Source organism: Hibiscus syriacus, unplaced genomic scaffold (assembly GCF_006381635.1).
Source record: "Hibiscus syriacus cultivar Baekdansim isolate YM2019G1 unplaced genomic scaffold, ASM638163v2 tig00110328_pilon, whole genome shotgun sequence".
Classification (NCBI taxonomy): domain Eukaryota; kingdom Viridiplantae; phylum Streptophyta; class Magnoliopsida; order Malvales; family Malvaceae; genus Hibiscus; species Hibiscus syriacus.
In genome coordinates, this window is record NW_024062685.1 from 4035191 (window position 1) to 4058648 (window position 23458).

Consider the following 23458-nt stretch of genomic DNA (forward strand, 5'->3'; position numbering starts at 1 on the left):
TCCGCCGCAACCGGACCTTCATCAGATTCTCCCTTAAATTCGGGAGCTCCCAAACTTCTCAACACTTTTGCTAGATTCATTCTTTGAATTGATGGGACAGGAGGTTGAAGACGCGTCAGAATAGCGTCCAATGTCCTGAAGAAAGTGTCTTGGTCTTATACAGGCACTCCCTGATATGCATGTCCTTCACCTTGCCTGGCCAGGGCAGGTGAATTACTACTTTCAGCAGGCCTATCTTCTCTCGCTTCACTTCGGGAGCTATTATGTCTGGACATCTGATAAAATAAACATATTGTTCTATTAGCAAGACATCATACTCATACTATACCAGATTAGAAGTTCTCACTATTTGTTGGCATGTATTCCATTTAAAGACTCTGGTTTATGCCTAGAATCGGCTAAACTATAGCTTTGATACCATTAAATGTAACACCCTCAACCCATACCCGACCCGGATATGAGTCCAAGATGTCACATTGACTAAACAAAACAATACTCTTAAAAAAATGATAAAACATTTGAACTTATATTATTAACATATAATAATATACATATGTTAATAAAGTTTATCAAAATACTCAGAGCATACACAACTTGACCCTTTGATTACATGCCAACATTAATTTACATAACAAAAGGACCTACTGATTAAGTTGCCTCTGATCTGATGGTTGCAAGAGTAGTGTTGTCCAGCTGCTTAACCTGTCTCGTTTACTTTCTCCGATCCTACGTGTGAAACACTCACACGTTAAGTCATCGATTTAGTGAGGCAATATAATAATAATGACAACAAAGAAATGTAGTGGAAATGCCATAATAAAATGGAATGAGATGAAATCAAATACTTAACCATGCAGTTTATATCACCATGATCCGTACCTGTAAGCATAATATATTAACATTCATGAATTCGTATTAATAAGATTATTGGCCCATGATACCATACTGAGAACCTAAGATATGTGAGTACTGTGAGGTTGTGCACTATGCTGTCACTACAGCTCGTACAAATGCACCAAAGTGCCACGTAGAATTACACCGAAGTGCCGCGTAGAATTGCACCGTAGTGCCATATAAGATTGTCCCTAAGTAGATAATTCCTTAAGAATCATATACATATGCCAAGGATCAAGTATGTGTCTCAAAAGACCTCACACATGTTCCAAAGAATACATATATATCCCGAAGGACTACGTAGACCCTCTACTCTTGGCATGCCAATTATACGTATAGTTCTCATCTACATAACATGAGCTTTTCCCAAATTACATAATATATATCACATAGACATATCATTTCCTTACCTTCATCACATTGCTCATATAACTTTGCATATATATTCATTTAAAACATGCTGCACAATGCACATAATATGAATTCATATAATGCTTCACAATATGAAATGAATCATGCATCAATGTATTGAATCTAGACTTCTCACAAGCCTAGAACTAATTATATCATTATAATCATGTTATGTATATGCACTCACCTATATTTTCTTATTTTTTCCTCGATCGATCTTACTAGGCAATTGTTCTAGAACTTGTTTAGGCTCTGTATCTACATAGTAATTCATTGATACTTATCAATATACTAATTAATATATTCTAAACTATCATTTTTTGGGCTAAAAGAAATTTCATTTTCATCTTTTAATGAAGGTATGCATCTATGCACTACACCATGTATCTATGCATCCCTTGACGGGTGCATCGATGCACTATCTATGCATCGATACATAAATCCTATTCGATGTTTGTATTTAAGGGGGTGCATCGTTGCACTACTTGTGCATCGATACATGGCATTCGATGTTTTTATTTTAAATTAGTGCATCGATGCACTTCATGTGCATCGATACACCTTGAACAATTTCTGGGATTTATCCTTGATGCATCGGTACACATTGAATGTGCATTGATGCACATAGCCCAGAAATGTTATTTTGAGCACGAAAATCTCTTTATAATCCTCTCAACACTTCATAATTCACCTCCTTTTATATCCCTAACTTGCATACACTTACTTAAACTAATTATTATCTATTCAATACTTATAAAACTTAGAAATCTAATCCTCCATATGGAATTTAAGAATCTCACTCAATTTCCAACATGTTCTAATTTTAATTCTAACACTTCACATTCCTTAATTAGCTTGATGAAAAGTCAAATCTCACTTCTAATTCTTATTATGAACTCTATTCCAAGATTTCACTTTTCTACTTCCTTTCTTTAATCCTTCCTAACTCCATCATCTTTTGATTTTAAGATAACCTAAGCTTTCCTTAAGCTTAGTTATCATCTAATGATCAATAAGCAACCTTAAATTCATCAAGAATTTGATTAACAAGAAAACTCACCTTTTGATTGGCTTCACGATGGAGAAGAAGAATGAAGAAGAAGAGAAGTTTGGAAACTTTAATTCTCTCCAATAGCTTCCACGTGGATATAAAATATCCTCAACTAATATTTAATTATTTCCCTTATTAAAAGACTCATTTACCCCTTAAGTTCCTCCGTCTTTGTTAATTGATTCTACACAAAACATTTCAATTAATTCTTTGAACTTTTCAATTTATCCAATTTGGTCACTGAATTTTTAAATCTGATAATTTAATCACTAACCCAGTATGGAGGATGTTACAGAGCTTGCTTATAAATTTTCTAGATGTGTTAAGCATGGACTTGATATAATCACACACACACACACACAAATGATCTTGCCCTAGGGGACAATACTTGATTTCTCAAACTAGTCTAGTGTGTTGAAGCCAACTGTACTGAGGGCTGAAATTATATCCCATATAACTAGCTTAAACCTGAACTTGCCATAGTATTTTTATTTTGCTTAATATTATCCATTGCTTGAGGAAAAATAATGGCTTAAGTTTGGGGGTGTGATAACTCCGCGAAAAGGCCATATTTAGGGCCTTTTCACTTAAGTTATTGATTGTCTAAGAGCACATATATGATCATATAGATGCATTTAGGAGCATATAGTTGCATGTGGTGGAAATATATTTTGTCAAGACATTTTATTTTGTAACGGTGTTGCGTTATGAGGAAGGTGTTTTGTTTGATGATGTGCAGGATTTGAGAGCAAGGATAAGCAAAAGGGAATTGTCGTGACATGATGAGACTGCTGAGCAGAATGTAAATGCCAAATTGGACGGTATTTTGGAAGTGAAAAATATGAAAGATGATATTTTTATAAGCCAATTGTCCTTATCTTAACGTGCCCTAAATCGCCAGTCACCCAAGAGGAGACATCTGCCTCCTAGGTCGTCTGATTCTGTCACGACCACGCCCAGCTGCAAGCTGCCCAGGAGGGGACCACGCCCAGCTACCTTGGAGGGGACCACTATCACAGTTACTCACCCCTTATTGTGAAAGGAACCTGATCGGGGTATCCTAAGATAACATAAATTCCTAGGTTTATTCCCCCTATAAATAGAGATGAAGCCACTAAAAGAAAGAGACTTTACATACGCCGGCTAGATTTTAAATTCAGAGAGAAAAAGGTCTCTCATTTTTCCGTCAATCATCTTTATCGTGGCATTCCTCCATTATCAAGCTAGAGGGAGTGGCAAGCTATGCGTCCGAGAGAAGCTAGCAAGTTGGGGCAGTTTGTGGTGGCCGATGGGAGCTCCGGTAGTGCACGTCGAAGGCTTTTCCTCATTCTCTTTGATGTTTGCTCTCTTTTATCTCATTTGTGTTGTATGGAATGGATTTATTTCATGCCTTGTTGCTTGGAATATTCGAACCCTACCATGAACTAGTCTTATTTGGTGGGAGTTCCTTATGGATATTTAAGTTTTATTTTAATTGATGGTTATTTTTGTATGTTGTTATTTGTTTTTGTTTATGATGTTTAATGCCTTAAGGTTGTAGGAGCTATGAGAGTAGCCATTCCTTAGGAGACTGTTTAGTGTCGAGAGAAACTAGGGAAGATCCACATAAACAAGGGGTTCTAGATAGTAACTCGGCCTAATCCAACATTAGACATAAGGCTAGGATTTCAATCGACTAAAAAGAGTAGTGCTCAATCGAGAGGTTAAAGGCTAGTGTTGCCGCTAAGTGGTATTGTTGTGACATATTCTATTATCTAAACCAATAGAATCCCTGCACTTGCTAACACCAATAGGTTTTGCCATGGTATCTTGAACCTGTCGAGTCCATTGACTAGAGATAGCGTAAGTCACCCTTAGTAAACTCTGTCGGACAAGTAAGGTATAGAAGTAAGATCATCCTGAGAAGTAAACTTAAGTTTCCTAAGTGACTCCTATCATTCATTCCCGTATTAGCTTGTTGTGTGAAGAGTCTAAAGTACTTATAAACAAATCCAGTGTTTACATTTAGTTTTGCCTTTACATTTTCATTTGATTGCACTAAACACAAGTTAATTTGCCACGACATTTCCATTTATTTCCATATTCCATTGCACCATCATTCCATCCCCACCAATATCTATTTCATTTTGCCATAACATTCTCAATTGTATATAACATCACTAACTATACTTAGGTGAAATAGTAAATTGTTGTGATTGAGCTTATAAATTTCCTCCAATCCCTGTGGATACGATACTCACTCATCACTGTATTACTTGTTCGATTGTGTATACTTGCACATATTTTTGCGATCATATTTAGTAGTCACAATTCGTGGACAAAGTTTCAAAACTATAACCCAAAGTTTCGATACTCTTGCCTAGAGACTCACGAATTTGCCCAACACAAATAACAAGTATCGATATTATCCCTATAGTCTCGATACTCTACCTACATAAGTCATAAAACACATACAAAAATGTTATATTTCAATCCCAAAGACCCTAGTGAGGTCCCCAAACATTCTTTAAAGTTTTATGTGATTACAAGAAGCATAAATAAGGCTTTTATATCATGTTTATAACATAAATCATGTAATATACCATTAACATATAACATTAAGCTTCATAACTTACTCTCAAGCTAGAACCCATTTCTAATTATCACTAGGAGTATGAAAGAGTTGATAGTGTGTTACCTGGCCTCCTTGGTTGCTAAAATCTCCATAAACTAAGAGTCACCTTACCTTTATCATTTTCTTTAGAACTTCACCCCACCTCATTGACTAATCAAAACAAAATTAGGGGTTACTAACTTGTCTTTGACTTGAAAACTAAGTTAAAACACTATATACTACTTAATATTACTCAAAACAAGCTTAAATCTCTAGGTTCCTTTCAAACTCCCAAAATCTCATTTTGAAAACAAATTCTAAAACTCACAAAATGGAGCTTGAAACAAAGCTTGAAGGACGGAGAGAAACATTCTTACCTTGTCTAAATAATCTAAGATTGGAATGCTTGAAACTTAACTCTTGAAAGGAAGAAGAAATGAAAACTAATGGAATGAAGAAGAATAAGAGTGGGTAAGATATTATGAGGAGTTTGGTTACCTAAAATGATATCAAAAGAGGGGGGAAAGTTTTTAGCTTCAACAAAATGGGTAAACTACACTTTAGATCCTTCACCTATTAACTCACTTTAAAACTATCTCTTAGCTTTAACTCTTGGGCCTACCTTAGGCCCAACACTTATATAACTTGGTTCAACTATCTCAGGAGATCTAATTGGCTTAACTTAAAGGTTTCGGATTAACCCAAACTACTAACCTAGATTTCAGAGTATTACAGGTCTCTTACGTTTATTGGTTTTTCCCTTTTCCCCCACATTCTTTTTGCCGTCTCTGTCACCATGGTGACAGGTGAGGTCTCGACCTGCATAGGCGCCAAACTGCTTTCTTATTTCAAGATACGTTTCCTTTTCAGAGACGATTTTCATTAATATTTTTTACCACACTTTCTAAAACTTACCAAATCATCTATTAATTCAGTTTAAAAGTTTTTTAATTTAATTTATTTGACCATTTTTTATATGACGACTGCTTACCTTCATCCCATGATAATATACAAAACATAATATTTTATGTAAGAATTATAGAATTTTAAAAATATAAAATTAGATCATAAATAAATAAAAATAAAAAATCATTTAAATTATATGAAGATTTAAAATTTTCAGTATTGTATCACTCCTAAGTCCATCAATGACCGTAGAATAAAATATAGGGTAAACTATACCAAACACCACCCAACTATAACTCATTTCCATTTTAACCATAATTTTTTAATTCTTCTCAATCAGATCACTCAACTATTTAAATGCATTCAATCAGGCTATTTGTCGTTAACATTTAACGGAAGTGATGACGTGGTAGTTAGTAAAATTGATATAATTACACATTTGGTTACTGTTACTTATATATTCTCTTAATTTAATCATAATTTTAATAAATTCAAATAAATTTAATCTTTGAATCAGATCATGCCACATATCACTAATACCAAATATCACGATATGTGTGGTCACCTAATTAGAGGATTTAATCTATTTTAATTTATTATATTTATTTTCCATCAATCAGATGGTGACATAATGGAAAGAAAATTTAAGGCTTTAAATTGGGAGAGTGTGGGATTCGATCGAAACATGGGAGCTAAAGCTCTCTCTCAACCATTGGGCCAAGCAAACTTTTATGTCTAAAGTAGATTACATATGGTATATATCTTGTATACTAGTCTAAAATTAAATTCTTAGTATTTTATAATACATCTTAACTTAAATTCACATATTATATTAAATTAAATTAACATCTTAATATTAAAAATACATATTTTATTTTCATCTTAATTTTAAAATATTATAAGAATAAAATATATTTTATTTTTATCTTAAATTTTAAAATATATTTTATTTTTATCTTAATTTTGATTTAACTTAAATAAAATATATTTTTTATCTTAATTTTTTTAATAGAAATGCACTAGTTTCATTTAAAATAGAAAATATCGAAAATAAGAATAAAGATTTACTATTTAGACAAAAACTAGTCACCTAGATCACATAAGGACCAAAGAAGGAAAATGTTTAAAAACATAACAAAAAAACTTGAATAAAATAAAGATACAAACAAATCTGACTGCATCGGTAAACGAATCACAAAAGAGGATGAAGCTACTGAAAGACCACTGCCAGATTGCAAATCAGAGTCAAGTGACATGAGAAAACTATCCACAAATCCAAAACACGTATCCAAATCTATCGAGGGTCCAAAGCAGGGAAGATAATCATGATAACAAATAAGTGTCATATTGATTAGTCATGGCAATATCAAATCTAACCCTGAGAAAAAAGATAAACAAAAACAACTGCAACAAACTATAAGCTACCAAATGGCAAAGAAAAATATGCCACAAAAATAGAGATAAATGTGTCATAAAGGCAGAGAACATGCCACAAAGACATAATTATTCTTATTAAAAAAATTTAAAAAAGAAAAGAAAAAAAGATAACCGACGGACGACAACCAACATTAAAACCAGTACCGTCGCTAGTTAAACAAAATTAAAGAAGAAAAAGTTAGACTGATCAATAAAATTGACACAAGTTGTAAAGAAGAAAAACAAAGAAAAGAGATGAGAAAGAAGCGAGTGACTATTTTTATCTTAATTTTGATTTAACTTAAATAAAATATATTTTATTTTTATCTTAAATTTAATTTAACTTAAAAATATAATTTATTCTTACTTTAACTTAAATATTTATTTTTTAATCTTATAATATTTTGAAATTGAGATAAAAATAAAATATATTTTAAAATTTAAGATAAAAATAAAATATATTTTATTCTTATAACATTTTAAAATTAAGATAAAAATAAAATATATATTTTTAATGTTAAGATGTTAATTTAATTTAATTTAATTTAATTTAATATAATATGTGAATTTAAGTTAAGATGTAATATAAAATACTAAGAATTTAAGTTTAGACTAGTATATAAGATATATATCATATGTAGTCTACTTTAGACATAAAAGTTTGCTTGGTCTAGTGATTGAGTGAGACCTTTAGCTCCCATGTTTGAATCTCACACTCTCCCAATTTAATGCCTTGCAAATGCTACGTGAGCACTTTTGTTAAATTTTAACATGTGACCTGATTGAATGTATTTAAATAGTTGAATGGTCTGATTGAGAAGAATTAAAAAATAATAATCAAAATGAAAATGAGCTATAATTAGGTGGTGTTTGGTATAGTTTATAGTTTACCCTACAATTTATAGTGAGTTATTGACCTTTTTCAAGAAATGCATGCTGGGATGGATATTATCGCTGCCTAATAATAGATCAAATCGAACTCTAACATAAAAACTCGTTATAGTGGAATTAGCAAAGATTAGAGTCGGCACAAGTGAAGTCCACTCGGCCCATAGTAAATGAATTCGGTAGAAAAAAATCTGACTATTTATTTAATAAATAAAAAAATGTAATCTTTCCTTTCCATATATAGGGTTTAATTTTCTATTAAAAGGGTAGAAGGAAAAAGAAAAAGAAATAGAAGTCCAAGAATATATCCATTACATAGAAAAAACTCAGAGCCCTCGATATAGTTGCTACGATGGCGAGACGATTCGACGATGAAGAAGACGATGACGTTGAAGAGGAAGAATATGAAGATGAGGAAGAACAGTTATTGGACGATGAGGATTACGACGTCGATGAAGACGTAGGGAGAGGCCGTGAAGGTTCGAGTAAGAAGCGCGGGAGATCTGATTTCATCGACGATTTGCCGGAGGAGGACGACGAGGAATATGAAGACGATGACGATGAGGTTTATGGCGGTGGTGGTGGCCGCGGGAAACGACACAAGACTCCTCGTGATGGGTCTCAGTTTTTTGACCTCGAAGCACAAGTTGATAGCGACGACGAAGAGGAAGAGGATGAAGGGGAAGATGGTAATTTCCTCTGCGTTACTTCTGTTTTAGTTATGGCTGAGCAGTTCTAATAGTCGGGAGTGAAATTGTTAATGGCATGGACTAGGGAAAAAACTGATTATTCATGTTCTTTAATAGATGATATGTTGGGATAAATCAAAATCGGTTTCTATTTGAAAATTAGTTTCACTTCAAAGCCGACGCTGGTTCAATATAGTATTTTTTGGTGGTTGCAATTATATACCGTTTAATGAAAATCTCTTTTAACTTGATCCTGATGCTAGCATCGCTTAATCTTTTGAAAATGAAGATCGAGGTAGCTTTTTTCTGTTTCTTCCCCTCAAACATATCATAGTTTGCATTCCAGTTATGTAATTGGCATATATGCAGTAACTGCTGGCAAATTTGTGATCGTTTTTAGGAAATGTTGATTGAATGTTGCTAAGTATTAAATATATCAAAGTGAAAATTGTTATTGATGACATATAATGATGCAGCATTAGTTTCTGATATTGTAATGGTTTTGAATGTCAATAAATGTTTGCATTTTGTTTTGATGTGTTTGATTTTCTTTCTCTGAGTTTTATATCAGAAAGGAATTTTGGCTCACTTTTGAAATTTCTTGAAATGTTTATGTACCTGCAAATTTTGTTTAAATAAAGGGATTTCATTTAGTTGGAGCCATTGCGTTTTCAAACAACAGGAGTAACATCCGTGCTTTCTACTGTTATAATTATTTGATTCTTAAAGTTCCAATTTTGAATTTTTTATTGAAATTTTCCCACTAGAAACTCCCCTCCATTACATTGAACTATGGTTAACTATATGACTAATGAAAATTTTCTATCTTCAAATTTATTAAAATCTCAACTAGCTTCTAGTTTTCCTATTGTTTTCCGTTCCAAAATTTTCTGTGAAAAATTCCTCCTCCGTGACATTGAACTAACAATTACTTGTATGCTAGACATGTCAGTAAAAGTTCATTCTGCATAGTTCTTGATTCACTTTTGTGTTACAGTTATGTAGCATACTAGCATTTATACCTGTTTTGGTATACTTTGCAGATGACAAATGACACTCTAGACAACTATGAAATTATCGTTTTAAATTAAATTACTTGATCTGAAGTATTAGGTGCATCCCCTCTATTTCAAAGTTTATCTTAGTCCTTTTTTAAGCTCCTTAGATTTTTGTGCATCTTTTGATTTCCATATTTATCAAATTTTCCTAAATCTATTGTTTTTTAGTTCATGTAATAGCTATAATTGGATAAAAATGATATATTGAATGTGAATCTCACTGTTGGTATCCTAAAAGACTAAGGATATCCAAGTATGATGATCTTTTTTCAATCTTTTAGCAAGCTTCATAGTTGCTAACCTTTATGGTATTCCCCTAGCAAGCTATTTCACTTATAACTAGTGTGGAATGTTTTGATGGATATCTGAGTATGGCGATCTTTGTTCAATCTTCTATTCATGCAGGCTTCATAGTTGAAAATGGAGCTGATATACCTGATGAAGACATTGGTAGAAGGATGCATCGTCGCCCATTACCTCTTCGGGAGGATGAACAAGAAGACGTTGAAGCTCTTGAGAGAAGCATTCAAGCTAGGTATGCAAGATCAAGTCATGCAGAATATGATGAGGAGACTACTGATGTGGAACAGCAAGCACTTTTGCCATCAGTAAGAGATCCAAAGTTATGGATGGTGAAATGTGCAGTATGTATCGATTTCTTCATCACCCTTTTTGGAATATCATTTTTGGATAGAAACGGTTTATGATTATTTGGACATTTTGCACGCAAGTTGACTAGGGTCATGTTTATTAATGATAGATTGGTCGTGAACGAGAGACAGCAGTTTGCCTCATGCAGAAATACATTGATAGAGGATCTGATTTGCAAATCAGGTCTGTTATTGCCCTTGATCACCTGAAAAATTATATTTATATCGAAGCAGACAAGGAAGCTCATGTGAGGGAGGTATGTGATAATTACTGCTTTTGTCTTATTTTTATGAGTGGCTTAGCTTTAGATATCTGTTGATCAATTCTGATCTGCCTCAGGCTATCAAAGGTCAACGCAATATTTTCGGAGCGAAGATTATGCTTGTTCCAATAAGGGAAATGACTGATGTTTTATCAGTTGAAAGCAAAGGAATAGATCTTTCAAGAGATACCTGGGTTAGAATGAAGATTGGGACATATAAGGGTGATCTTGCTCAAGTATGTTTTTTGTTCTTGCTAGTTCAATGAATTATTCTCTTACAGAATTTATCTCTGATCTTATCATTTTCCATTTTGCAGGTTGTTGATGTGGATGACATACGTCAAAGAGTCACTGTGAAACTGATCCCTAGGATTGACTTACAAGCCCTTGCAAATAAATTGGTATGAAGTGGATTTCATTTATGAAAAAACAGATTTAGTACTAACTGTTTATCTCTCTTTTCGGGTTCTGTTGTGCTTGATTTACCCTTCTACTATTTTATACAGGAAGGAAGAGAAGTTCCAAAGAAGAAGGCTTTTGTCCCTCCTCCTCGTTTAATGAATGTTGATGAAGCTAGGTAGTCTTAAATGATGTCAATCTCTGGTGGGAAATCTACCACCTTTTTTATTGTTTCATAATAATTTAATTCATGATCCTCAATATTCTTTTTTGTTTGTTATTTTTCCCTTAGGGAACTTCATATTCGTGTGGAGCACAGGCGAGATCCACTGACTGGTGATTACTTTGACTATATTGGTGCCATGATGTTCAAACATGGGTTCTTGTACAAAACAGTGTCAATGAAGTCAATTAGTGCTCAGAACATAAAACCAACTTTTGATGAACTGGAAAAATTTCGGTCACCTAGTGTGAAAGAAGGTGGTGAAATGGCTGGTTTGTCAACTTTGTTTGCCAATAGGAAGAAAGGCCATTTCATGAAGGGTGATGCTGTTATTGTTGTCAAGGGAGATCTGAAAAGTTTAAAAGGATGGGTTGAAAAGGTTGAGGAAGAGAATGTCCACATCAGACCAGAAATGAAAGGCCTTCCTGTAAGAATTCAGTTGATATTGGTGTTCTCTGAATCAAGTCTTTGGTCACTGGTTTACATGTAAGTTCCCTTAACCCCAGGACATACTTAACCTTTGGTGATGTTTTGCAGAAAACTCTCGCTGTTAATGAAAAAGAGCTTTGTAAGTACTTTGAGCCTGGGAATCATGTGAAGGTTGTGGCTGGGACAAAGGAAGGTGCAACTGGTATGGTTATCAAGGTTGAGCAGCATGTGCTCATCATTTTATCTGATACAACCAAAGAACATGTGAGTCATGCAACTTTTTGAGTCTGGTTCTGGTCCTAATCTTAGGGTTACCTTAATGGAAAAGAAAATTGGCATTTGTTTTATCAGATTCGTGTTTTTGCTGATGACGTTGTTGAGAGCTCTGAAGTAACTACTGGAGTTACACAAATTGGGGAGTATGAGCTCCGTGATCTTGTGCTACTAGAGTAAGTAGTTTCTTGCTGAAGAACTTGATTTACCATCTTCAGTTAACATGTGTGTCTGACATATGTGTTCCGTTGGTGCAGTAACAATAGCTTTGGTGTAATTATACGTGTAGAAAGGGAAGCATTTCAGGTTAACTAATCTCCTACTATATGGGATGATTTTGGTACACATCTTTTGATTATAATCTCAGTCTTGTATTTTCCTTCAGGTTCTCAAGGGGGTTCCAGAGAGACCAGAGGTATCTCTAGTCAAATTAAGGGAAATCAAATGCAAGCTTGAGAAGAAATTTGATGTGCAAGACAAATATAGGAACACAGTTTCTGTGAAAGATGTGGTTAGGGTCCTCGAGGGTTCTTGTAAAGTAAGATTCTCATTCCAATTTGGACTGTCCCATAAATTACTCTCTGGGTTTATAGTTTACGAACTGTCATATCCCATCCCATCATATTAGGGGAAACAAGGCCCTGTAGAGCATATATACAAAGGAATCTTGTTTGTGTATGATCGTCACCACCTCGAGCATGCTGGCTTTATATGTGCTAAAGCTGGTTCGTGTTGTGTTGTGGGAGGATCACGTTCCAATGCGGACAGAAATGTAAGTCTTTTTTTACCTTTTTGTTTTTTGTGGTTAATTCATTATGATTTACATCATCCTCAAGCATTCTTGATTCAATCCCTTAGGGTGATTCTTTCTCAAGATTTGGCAGCTTCAAGACTCCACCCCGCTTACCACCTTCACCAAGGAGATTTTCTAGGGGAGGTCCTCCATTTGATTGTATGTTTCTAATGGTACCTTGGTTGTAAAAATTTAATGGTTATCGAGTTTCATTGAGTTATATTTTGTCAAGTCATAAAATTTTAATTAGAAGGCTGATGTTATTAACATCTGCCCCTTTTTGAAACAGCTGGAGGAAGGCACAGGGGTGGAAGAGGAGGGCATGATGCTTTGGTTGGTACTACTGTGAAGATTCGACAGGGCCCTTACAAGGGTTACCGTGGACGTGTTGTAGATATTAAAGGACCATCAGTTCGAGTTGAGTTGGAGTCTCAAATGAAGGTTGTTACAGGCAAGTTCAAGTTTTATTTTTAAATGTTTTATACTTCATTTTAGTATCTTTCTGGCTTATACAACTTCTTCCTTTCTGCAGTTGATCGCAATTTTGTATCTGATAATGTTGTTGTTTCAACACCCCACCGGTAAGTTTGATTTTCTTTGAAATTCCTCCTATTGTTTTTGACCATGAAAACCCTCTTCCTATATCTCTCTGGTGTCGTGTGTTAATTTTTGTTTCATTAGTGATACATCCCGGTATGGCATGGGAAGTGAAACACCTATGCGCTCTTCACGGACTCCATTGCATCCATACATGACTCCTATGAGAGATCCTGGAGGTACTTTTTTTATTTTTGTGTCATGCGCTTTAGATGTGGAGACTTCCTTTATGGCTGATAACTTTATTTATTATAATAATTATTTAGCTAGTTTTATGTCCTCTGCAGCAACACCTATACATGATGGCATGAGAACACCTATGCGTGACAGGGCCTGGAATCCTTATGCACCAATGAGTCCACCCAGGTTAATAGTAGATTCCATTAATCTGGTGTATCCCGCATCAATTTCTATTTCATGTCTCGATTTGACTGATTGTTTTGTTATCTTGACTGCTAAATAGGGATAATTGGGAAGAAGGAAACCCTGCCTCTTGGGGAACTAGTCCACAGTATCAGGTCAGGATTCTTGCACAATTGGGTGCTATTACCAATGTAGCTATTTTTTCATACTGTATTTGTTCAGTTTTTCATAGAATAACTGTAAATGCTGTTCTTTTCAGCCAGGAAGTCCTTCTTCAAGGGCATATGAAGCACCTACTCCCGGTTCAGGTTGGGCTAGCACTCCTGGCGGTTGTTACAGCGAGGCTGGAACACCAAGAGATAGCAGTTCAGCTTATGGTTGTTTTTTATCCTACTTTTGCTATTTTAATATTTGCATTTTGTGTTACTCATATTATATGTTTGTTGCAGCCAATGCTCCAAGTCCTTATATGCCGTCAACTCCAAGTGGTCAGCCTATGACACCAAGCTTGGGACCCTATATTCCGGGTACACCTGGAGGGCAGCCAATGACACCAGGAACTGGTCTTGATGCTATGTCTCCCGTAATAGGTGCTATTTCTGTCCCTTCACCCTTTTTTAAGAAAACAATACAATCTTTAATTGCTTCATTGGCTAGTGGATTTTTACGGGATTCAAGAAGTTTCTCGTATTATTAACATTAATTCTATAGAAAAATGGTGAGCTAGCCAAGTCTGAAGTTTATCTGAATTTATTTCCTCTGTCACAGTTCTAAATGTTATAGAAAATAAAAGCAAAGCAAACCTTAAATATGTTTTCAATATAACATGCGGACTTTTGCAGGTCCTGAGAGTGAAGGACCATGGTTCATGCCAGATATTTTGGTCAATGTGCACAAATCTGGAGATGAGACTCATGGAGTTATACAGGAGATTCTTCCTGTATGTCTTCTATCAAGATTTTATTGTTATTTTCTCTTTTTTCTTCTTTTAAGCATTCATGTCTGATGCATATCCAAACATGGGTATTGGGATATGACCCTTCAAAGATTCTCCAAGTCCATGGAAAACTTAGGGGGGGAAATCGAATATGCTTGGGGTGAATACATATACGTGTTGATATAGTATAGTCAAACATCACTTTGTTGCTGAGAATTGAAATAGCCTTGATCGATAATTGTCTTAATGATTATTATGTCAAGTTGATATATGGTGCAAAGGTGCACACTTATCCGTAGGTTTCATGAGATATTGCATTTCAGACCACGCCCGGTGTTCTTAACATTTTACATCGGTATGACCTGAAAATATTAGCAATCATGTTTAGGCTGAACTGTTGGATGGAATTTACTTTTGTTGAAGCATTTTTAGCAGTAAAAATATCAGTTTGTATGACACTTGATGATCCATGATACAGGATGGTTCTTGTAAGGTGGCCCTCGGGTCAAGTGGCAGCGGTGATGCAATAATTGCCTTGCCTAGTGAGATGGAAATTGTACCACCAAAGAAATCGGACAAGATCAAAATCATGGGTGGGTCACTACGCGGTCTTACTGGCAAGTTAATCGGTGTAGATGGCACAGATGGCATCGTAAGGATAGATGACAGTCTTGATGTCAAGATATTGGATTTAGTTACACTAGCTAAATTACTTTGATTAAGTGGGTTTTGAGTAAATTTTGTTTGGAATTCATGTTGTAGTAGCTTTTCTCCATCTTTCTACGTGCATATAGGAAAGCTTTCATGTCTGATGTTCCATTGGTCCCACCAAACAAAGATGATGCACTCAAAAATTTGAACATTGAATCTACTGAATAGATCATGCATCCCTTGGCAACTGCTAACCTTGGAAATGGAGTTGCGTCACCTGCAGTTTAGTCTCCGTTTCCTTTTTCTTTTTTCTTTTTTTCGGCTCAGTTAACGGTCCAGAATGGTTATAGTGAGATGTCCAATTGACCCAAAATGCCAAACAAGGTCACTCCTTTATGCAACTAGAGGTAGTTTGGTACATCCAAAAGGAGCCATTGGGAATGGAATTTGTACAACTGCATCTAAGCAATGATCTTTTTTATAAAGATGGGACTGTTTATGTTGTTGTTAGTTCTCATGTCTCCATCTTTTTTCCAATAGCAATAGTGGTCCTTGGGGCCCTTTTCTTTGTTCCTTAACTATTGAACGCAAGTGGGGATCATATAATCTAAACTCTAATGCCTAATTTCTTCAAAACAAAAATATTTGACCCAAAATCAATATGCACAAAATTGCTACAAAAGGGCTAACGGAACCAAGGTCGGTCCAAACTAGTAAGGTTTTGAAGTTGTCATCAACCTAGGGTTTTGGAACGACAGGGATTTGGGAAAGATCATTGAATGTGGCTTTGAATCTCACTAAACCGTCATGGATGTGTGTTACCATGCCTCGTCCAGCGATTCAAACGGTGGTAAAATTAGAAGGTGCTTGGAAAAAGCAAACCCATTAGCGGTTGAAGCTGGTAAAAAATTGAACCGAGCAGCAGAAGAGTGTTTGCGAGAAAACTATACGATTTTGAATCTAAAGTTTTTCAATAGGGTGGTTATCTAATAGCATAGATAGGTCATCAACATATCAGATTTGTACATTTTTAATATTTATTTGAAAGTCAATAAACCAGTAAATAAATAATGATGCTGGCTAGACCGGAAAACCGTTCTATGATTTTGGTTCAATCTGGAAGACCGTTCTATATAGCCCGGGAAATTCAAAATAAAAATGTTAGTTGTTATGTGTAGTGCAAAACAAACAGGGGAGTAAACCATTTTTTTTCTCCAATTAAATGTTAAATAACAATGAAAGCTTGAAGAGTAAGATGGGACACTTTACCACTAAACCAGATTTTCCCTATATATATATATATATTAAATAGAGTTAATTGTCGTATGGAGTGAAAATACTGAAAACTATTGAAACAAATTTACTAATATGTTTATAATTAAATAGCATATATGTATATATTGATTAGTATGGGTGACAATAATATATGTTTAAAAAAATGTATTTAATTAATAATAAATATATACATACCAAACAATCGTTCAGATCTTTTAAAGGGAATAACAACCCAGATCTCTTCGATGGATTCTTTATTTATATTTTATCATTTAATGGTAAAAGGTATGTTATTCTCCTTAAAATATTCGAATAGATACATACGCATAATGTTCTTGTATTGTCAATAGATTAAGAAAATTTTAAACAAGTACTACCTTATAATCGTTCTAAATTATTCAGGAAAAAAACATAGTACCCATTCGTAAGATTATATTAACCTTGAAATTCAATATTTACTTTTACAATTATATCAAACAGAATAAATTTATTTGTAAGATAATAACTTACACGACACTCTGCTAATATTTTCATTTTATTTTATAGTAATTTTTCCTAACGATTCTGACGGCCACTTTTGGGGGGCCGTAATCAATATCCCAGACTGAATATCACTTTTTTTGGGTATCTAAAGCTAAGTTTCAGATTCAAAAATAGAAGTATCTAAGGATCAGAGTTTCATCAAAGATGATTGCAATGCCAATTGCCTTTTTGCAATAATGAAATAGGTGTGGTTCAAACATCCAATAAAAAATCCCTATAATACTAATGAAAATAGCCGATCATTTAACAAAAGTTGCTGAAATTTCAAAGAAGCTGAAAACTCACACACGCACGCACGCATATATCCAAATAACCATTGGACTATAATTTCCATTTTAAACTGTTAATTATATGATCTGCACATAAAATATGTTGGAAGAAGATGTAAGGGGAAAAAATCATGGTTAAGAGAGATACCTTCTTGATGGCAGGGGGGGTGGGGTAGCAGTTGAATTATCTGTCCAATTTTTTTCACCCCAATGCCACAGCATACTTTCCCAGAAGCAGAATTCTTCAAAACATGCTTTTAAACGCTTGTCTTTTATCTTAATTTTCCAATGACCATCGGTGTAATTACCTTTCTCGGCCTGCCTCCGATCCCACTCCAGCTGCGCCTTCTGCTTCGATCGAAGGAGACAGTACTTGTGTAAATTTTGTGGCATCGCATCGTGTACCTTCCACCATGTTTTGTGAGCAACATGGCTAGCAAACTCCTGTAGAATATCAACATTCCAGTTGCAATCGTAGTCCCGGAAGCATAGCCACGGTTTGTTTCCCAGATAATGGATGACATAAAGGATTGGAGGATCGGCTCCAAAGAGGCGAGTTTTCATCTGTTTCTTATCCTCCTCGTCACCTTCTCACTATGTTGCACGGGACGGCAGAGGAGGGGCGTTTGAAGTGACCGAAACGTCCCTGGCACAAGGATGGTACGGGGACGGCCGGGATACGTATCGGTGACGTGCCGCGGTGGCAGGGTATGACCGAACGATACGGGAGACGTTTCGGGGACGACCTTCCTCTGCCGTCCCCGTGCAACATAGCAAACAAACACCCTTTTTCTCACCACCTGCGTCTCTCTCTTCAGCAACTTCCAGGGAACCTTGTGTTGCCGCCGTTGCATCTGTAGGTTTTGGTCCCTCTGGAACCCTTGGTTGTAGATCTCGCAAACATAACGATCCGATTCCAGTAGTGTCTTTGACAACTAAAACCAAACTCCATGAAAACGTACCTCAAACCCTTTTTTTGATCATGATTAAGTTCTCTCTCTTCTTTCTCTTTCTGCTGCTTCCGGTTACCGCTTTCTCTGTCAATCATCACCGTCAACTTCGAACAATTACGGTATTTAATGAAAATAGGAAGCTGTTAACGCCAGCTGAAAACGCCGCTTCCAGTTTTTGGCAAAAGAAGAATGTTGCTTTATGGGGTTTAAGCCATCTGGCGTTTGTTTTGTAATAAATAGAAGAGAAAGGTCTGTTTCATGTGGGGTGGTTCCACCAGAATATGCTTGGACGATCCATAGTCGTTTGGGTTTGGTCTTACGCGTATAGAGTCCAAAATGGGATGACCATCACTTTGCTTCTCTGTTTCTGATGATCATCACTTCTTTGAAATCTCCGAAACATATGTTTATTATAACAATATTTAATTAATTTAACAATTTAATTATGCTAGAAAATAATCTAATATACCGCAACATAATGAAAAATATAAATTTAAGTTTTAAAGTTTTAGTCGAGATAATACTTCGTTTCCCTTGTGGTTTATAATGGTTGATATAGATGTATATTTTTTAATAGTTTGTGGTATTATAAAATAATATCATTAGTCATTGATAATACATAAATATGGCATAGATAATACATAAATATGGCATAGATATACTTGTTTGAATTTAAATCTTCAAAGAAAATCAACATTCTTCCTATACTATTGAAATCATTAAATAAATTCTAGTTATATTAATATATTAATTTTAATGAAACCGGAAGCAGCAGAGTAGATGAGCACCGAAACCATATTATTGTTTGATAATGAAAATTACCTTTATATCCATCTAGACTTTGATATTATGATTTAAGTCTTAAGATTTGACACTTTAATATTATATTTTGATTATGAATTTTATTATTCTAGAGTTAATATTGTGATTTGAATTTTGAGATTTGACATTTTAATATTGTTATTAATTTATGAATTTTATTGTTCTAAACTTAATATTATAATTTGAGTCTTGATATTTGACTTTATTTATAATTTTGCACATCTAGTTATAATTTTAAAATTATTTTATATACCGTACCCTTGCATCCCCGTATCCTGTAATTTTAGAAATTGTCATTTCCTGTCCTCGTCCATGTATCCGTCCCGTATCCGTATCAGTGCAACATAGCCTTCCCAGAAATGCTTCAAGAAGTTCACGTGTTTCGGAATCCGGTGCCACCAAGTAGAGATTTCATTTAGATATCCCTAGTCACCGCCATTGTAGGATTCAATCTCATTGATGTGATCCATTAATAGCTGGAATGTACAATTTGATGGCTCAACAATCATCACACCCGAGTTGAAGAGTGTCACATTATTTCCAATAGCAGAAATTTCTGGCATCTCAAATAAGAAATCAATATTCCTAAGTATAAGAAGGTCGGCATCGATGAATATAATCTTGTCATAATCCGTCAACTGCCAAAGACGGAACTTGCTGTAATTCCATTCGTTATATGCTTCTGGTTCAGCTTTCGGATTCCTGATTCTTTGGATTTTATAAATTTTCCACCCAGCAGCCTCCAAGCCACCTCTATGATAATCACTGATTGAATCATCAACAAGTATCACAAGGTCCCTAGTTGAACCTGACATGCGGATACTTTGAGCAGCTGTAATGGCCCCACAAACATATACATGAGCAGAGTGCAGGATTGTTGCATACGCTTCACGGTGTGCTCTATCCGAATGGAAAGACTGTCAAAATATATTCAGTTCAGACTTGGTAAAACAAGAAATTTCAGATAGTTCAAGCCTTAGTAATCCATTAAGATGCTTCGGACTTTAATTCATCATACTGAGATGGAAAATTTCCAGATCAGAAAGTAAGGCATAGAGTAAAATTTAAAAAAAAATTTAATCAAGCGTCATTGCCACAACTATAAATTCAAGTTAAATTAGCAGTGCTTCTTATCTTAGTGAAAAGATTCTAAATGTCTAAAAGTTGACAGTGATATAAAATTTACCACCACCCAGCTCCAGTTGTAATGAAGAGTAGAAGAATATGTATGAACAAATATATTGAAGAAACTAGTTTGAAACTAACCTTTAGCCTGAAGAGGAACCGAAAGTTCACATGATCCGACTGGCAGTGGAGCCTTTTCTCTTAACCTACGTAGGTTGGGTAAATACAGCCAACCATTCCCTTCACACGCAACAAGGTCCTTGCAGGTAAAAAGATTTGGAAGCGGGAAGCAGTCAGTCAACAAAAGCACATGCACTGGGTGTAACCCCTTAGCAGATGCAGCAAGCCTAGCAGCTGCTAGCTGGAAGTGTAGACGTGCAACGTCTCTTGACCACTTTCTTGCCTTGTTGCAAGGAAGTTGACAGCAATAAGATCAATCCGTGGTTTTCCAGGAAACTGAAGACTGGGTAGTGAAGGACATTTAGGAACCTCAAATTCGTCTTCTTCATCTATCCATTCAGGATAGAGGGACTCCCAAGTTACATTGCCTGCCACATGGTCCAATTGCAGAACAACATGCTCAGCATCTGGTAACAGCTGCTTCCATTGATCAGTTTCAGTATTATTGAAGTTCAATAATCCAATTCCCTGATATTCATCCCTGTCAGTCAGTTTCTCAATGACATTTGAGATTTGATCCCAGTTGACATCCAATGTTGACACATAACGTAGATCTGTGGCAGCACAGTCTTTTATTGATCTGTCTACAAAACCATGCCTGCATGTGACAAATTCTACTTGAAATATCTGGGAGAAGAAGAGTAATCTCCAACATATATTCTATTGAATTCACTTCCCTGGCCTTCCGGTACTGGAAATTTAAGGTGGTCATTCTAAAATCCAAGATATTGCGGTTGTTACCCATGCTAGTGGGATTGCTAGTTAGATACAGTGAGTCCGTGACGTACTCAAATGCATACTCTCATACATACACACATGCTCAATCATACACAGGGTTTGTTTTCAAGCAGAAAATAATTAAAGTACGGGAGAGCAAACTATAGGCTAGTTATAACAATCAACAGAAAGATATTTTGATGGTAGAAATATACCGAGATGCAAGATTGGATGGAAGATCTGAAATGCAAACTGCAGGAGAGCGAAGGAGAGTGATGAGAGATCCAACGAAAAGTATGACCAGCACGACTTTCAAAGTAGACATCTTGCAATTCCAGTTCCTGTACCAAATAGGAACATGGAAAGCCTTCTCAACATCTCTAAAAACCTTGTTTCTTTGGAACCCTCTTCTGTTTGTTTCTTCACTGCGAGAAGGCGGTATGAATCACATCAGTCCATGCCCATAAAGCAAATAAAAGAGAGGTGATGTTTTAGAAAGCCAAAAGTCTTATTTGCCGTGTTATTAGAACTTTTCATAAATGAGTACAGGGTTTTTTTTTAATAGAATAACGGGGTACAGGATATGATCCTCTAAATAAATGGAAAAGTTTTAAGATAATTCAACATTTTCATGTTTGAGTGCATATCCGTATTTGGAACTCGCCAGAGTACAGAAAAAGTCACTAATGTGTACTAATATAAGCCAAATCTAATGTCAGGATAGAGATAAAGTCAAAAGTATCAGTAAGCCAATTTGCAGAAGCAAAGTAACTATAAATATGTGAAAGCAAACTCCAAACATTTCATAGCTCAGAAAGCTAGTATTGCATAATACAAGCATACTAATCATGATGCTTTCTCTGGCTTCTACAATCTCAGAAAATATTGCAAATTGAGAATGCATTTCAAATTCTAATACCAGAGAGATTTACATCCCATAGCTCTAGAATTTCTAGAATCCGCTACGCGAAACAAAAAAATTCCAAATCTTAGAGCATCTTAGTTAATTCAAAAAGCAGTTAAAAGATGATGAACAGTCATAAGGACCTAAGCTTTCTTCAGCTGAGAAGCCAAAAGATCATAGTAGATTTATTTTTGTTAAAACATTTATTTCGCCGAAAATTTCACTCTCCTGCAAAGACTATAAAAAACAATTCACATAAACAACGAGAAAAAAAATTATTGAAATACGAAGAATTAATGTAAAGAGTTGAAAGCTTAAGTGGTTAAAAGTCGAAGAGTACCGCCCAAACCTAGCTCTATCTACTTCATATTTGATCTTATTTTCAACAGCTAAAATGCTAAAATAAAGTGCATAAATACCTACCGTACTAGGAAACTTACGCTATCTACAACTACAATATTTATGCTGCAAATCAAAGGAACACTTTAACTAAGAAAAAAATACAAATCACAACCAAATTCAAACAGATCTTACTGCAGTTTTTTTCTAGTCAAACAAACATCAGTGCTTAAAAGCTCAGTAAACAATTAAATCAAAGCAATAATTTACTATAAGAATTCAAGTATTTTAAATTATAACAGTAATCGGAGGCAATTGTGCAAGTCAAAAGAAAAAATAAATAAAAAATACAAACGGCAGCTCAATTTAACAGAACTTACTGCAGTTTTTTTTCCGTCAAACAAACAGCAGCTCTTAAGAGCTCAGCAAACGGCACATCGAAGCAAAGACTTACTAAAAGAAATCGAGTTTTTTAGATGATAGCAGTAACTAAAAGCTTTGATGAAGAAATGAGAGAAGAGAGTAACCGACGCGAGGGAAGCGGCAACGCGGTGGCGGGGCTCTTTGGGGCTCAGTGAAGGGCCTCTCATCTTCAGAGATAATCTAAAACTGAAATAATAGCAACAATAATCATTTGCTTATACTCCGAGATTTATATAGCCCTTGACTGAGCACGTTTTTCTCTTTGTTGCATGATCCAAAGCTGTGATAAATGGAAATGAGAGAGCCAACGCACTTATTAGAAGGATCCAAAAAAATAATTATTTTTTATTATTTATTTATTTTTCTGGTAATAGTGGCTGGCTTTTTGGATTGGTTATTTTAAGATAAAATTATTCGAAAAGAA

General features: G+C 35.1%; 1 protein-coding gene and 1 pseudogene across 4 annotated transcripts; one reads left to right on the forward strand and one right to left on the reverse strand.

The window, feature by feature from the left end:
- The first annotated feature begins 794 nt into the window (after positions 1-794).
- Positions 795-15555, forward strand: LOC120118502 (putative transcription elongation factor SPT5 homolog 1). Of its 4 annotated transcripts, none has more exons than XM_039138532.1 (22): positions 795-799; positions 8479-8848; positions 10312-10550; positions 10667-10813; positions 10897-11055; positions 11137-11220; positions 11326-11396; positions 11511-11868; positions 11979-12134; positions 12222-12319; positions 12401-12449; positions 12529-12681; positions 12772-12915; positions 13002-13095; positions 13226-13387; positions 13469-13517; positions 13618-13712; positions 13800-13899; positions 13997-14051; positions 14156-14486; positions 14739-14836; positions 15312-15555. In XM_039138532.1, exons 2-22 carry the CDS (start codon positions 8512-8514, stop codon positions 15549-15551), a joined length of 3219 nt encoding a protein of 1072 aa, XP_038994463.1. In that variant the 5' UTR covers positions 795-799; positions 8479-8511; the 3' UTR covers positions 15552-15555. The 4 variants fall into 4 exon arrangements, with proteins under 4 accessions (XP_038994463.1, XP_038994465.1, XP_038994464.1 ...); XM_039138534.1 differs by lacking the exon at positions 795-799 and having other exon boundaries at positions 8429-8848; positions 14156-14273; positions 14346-14486; XM_039138535.1 differs by lacking the exon at positions 795-799 and having other exon boundaries at positions 8512-8848; positions 13821-13899; positions 14156-14273; positions 14346-14486.
- Positions 15556-17437: 1882 nt separating this feature from the next.
- LOC120118505 lies at positions 17438-23234 on the reverse strand (annotated as a pseudogene).
- Between the last annotated feature and the right edge of the window lie 224 nt (positions 23235-23458).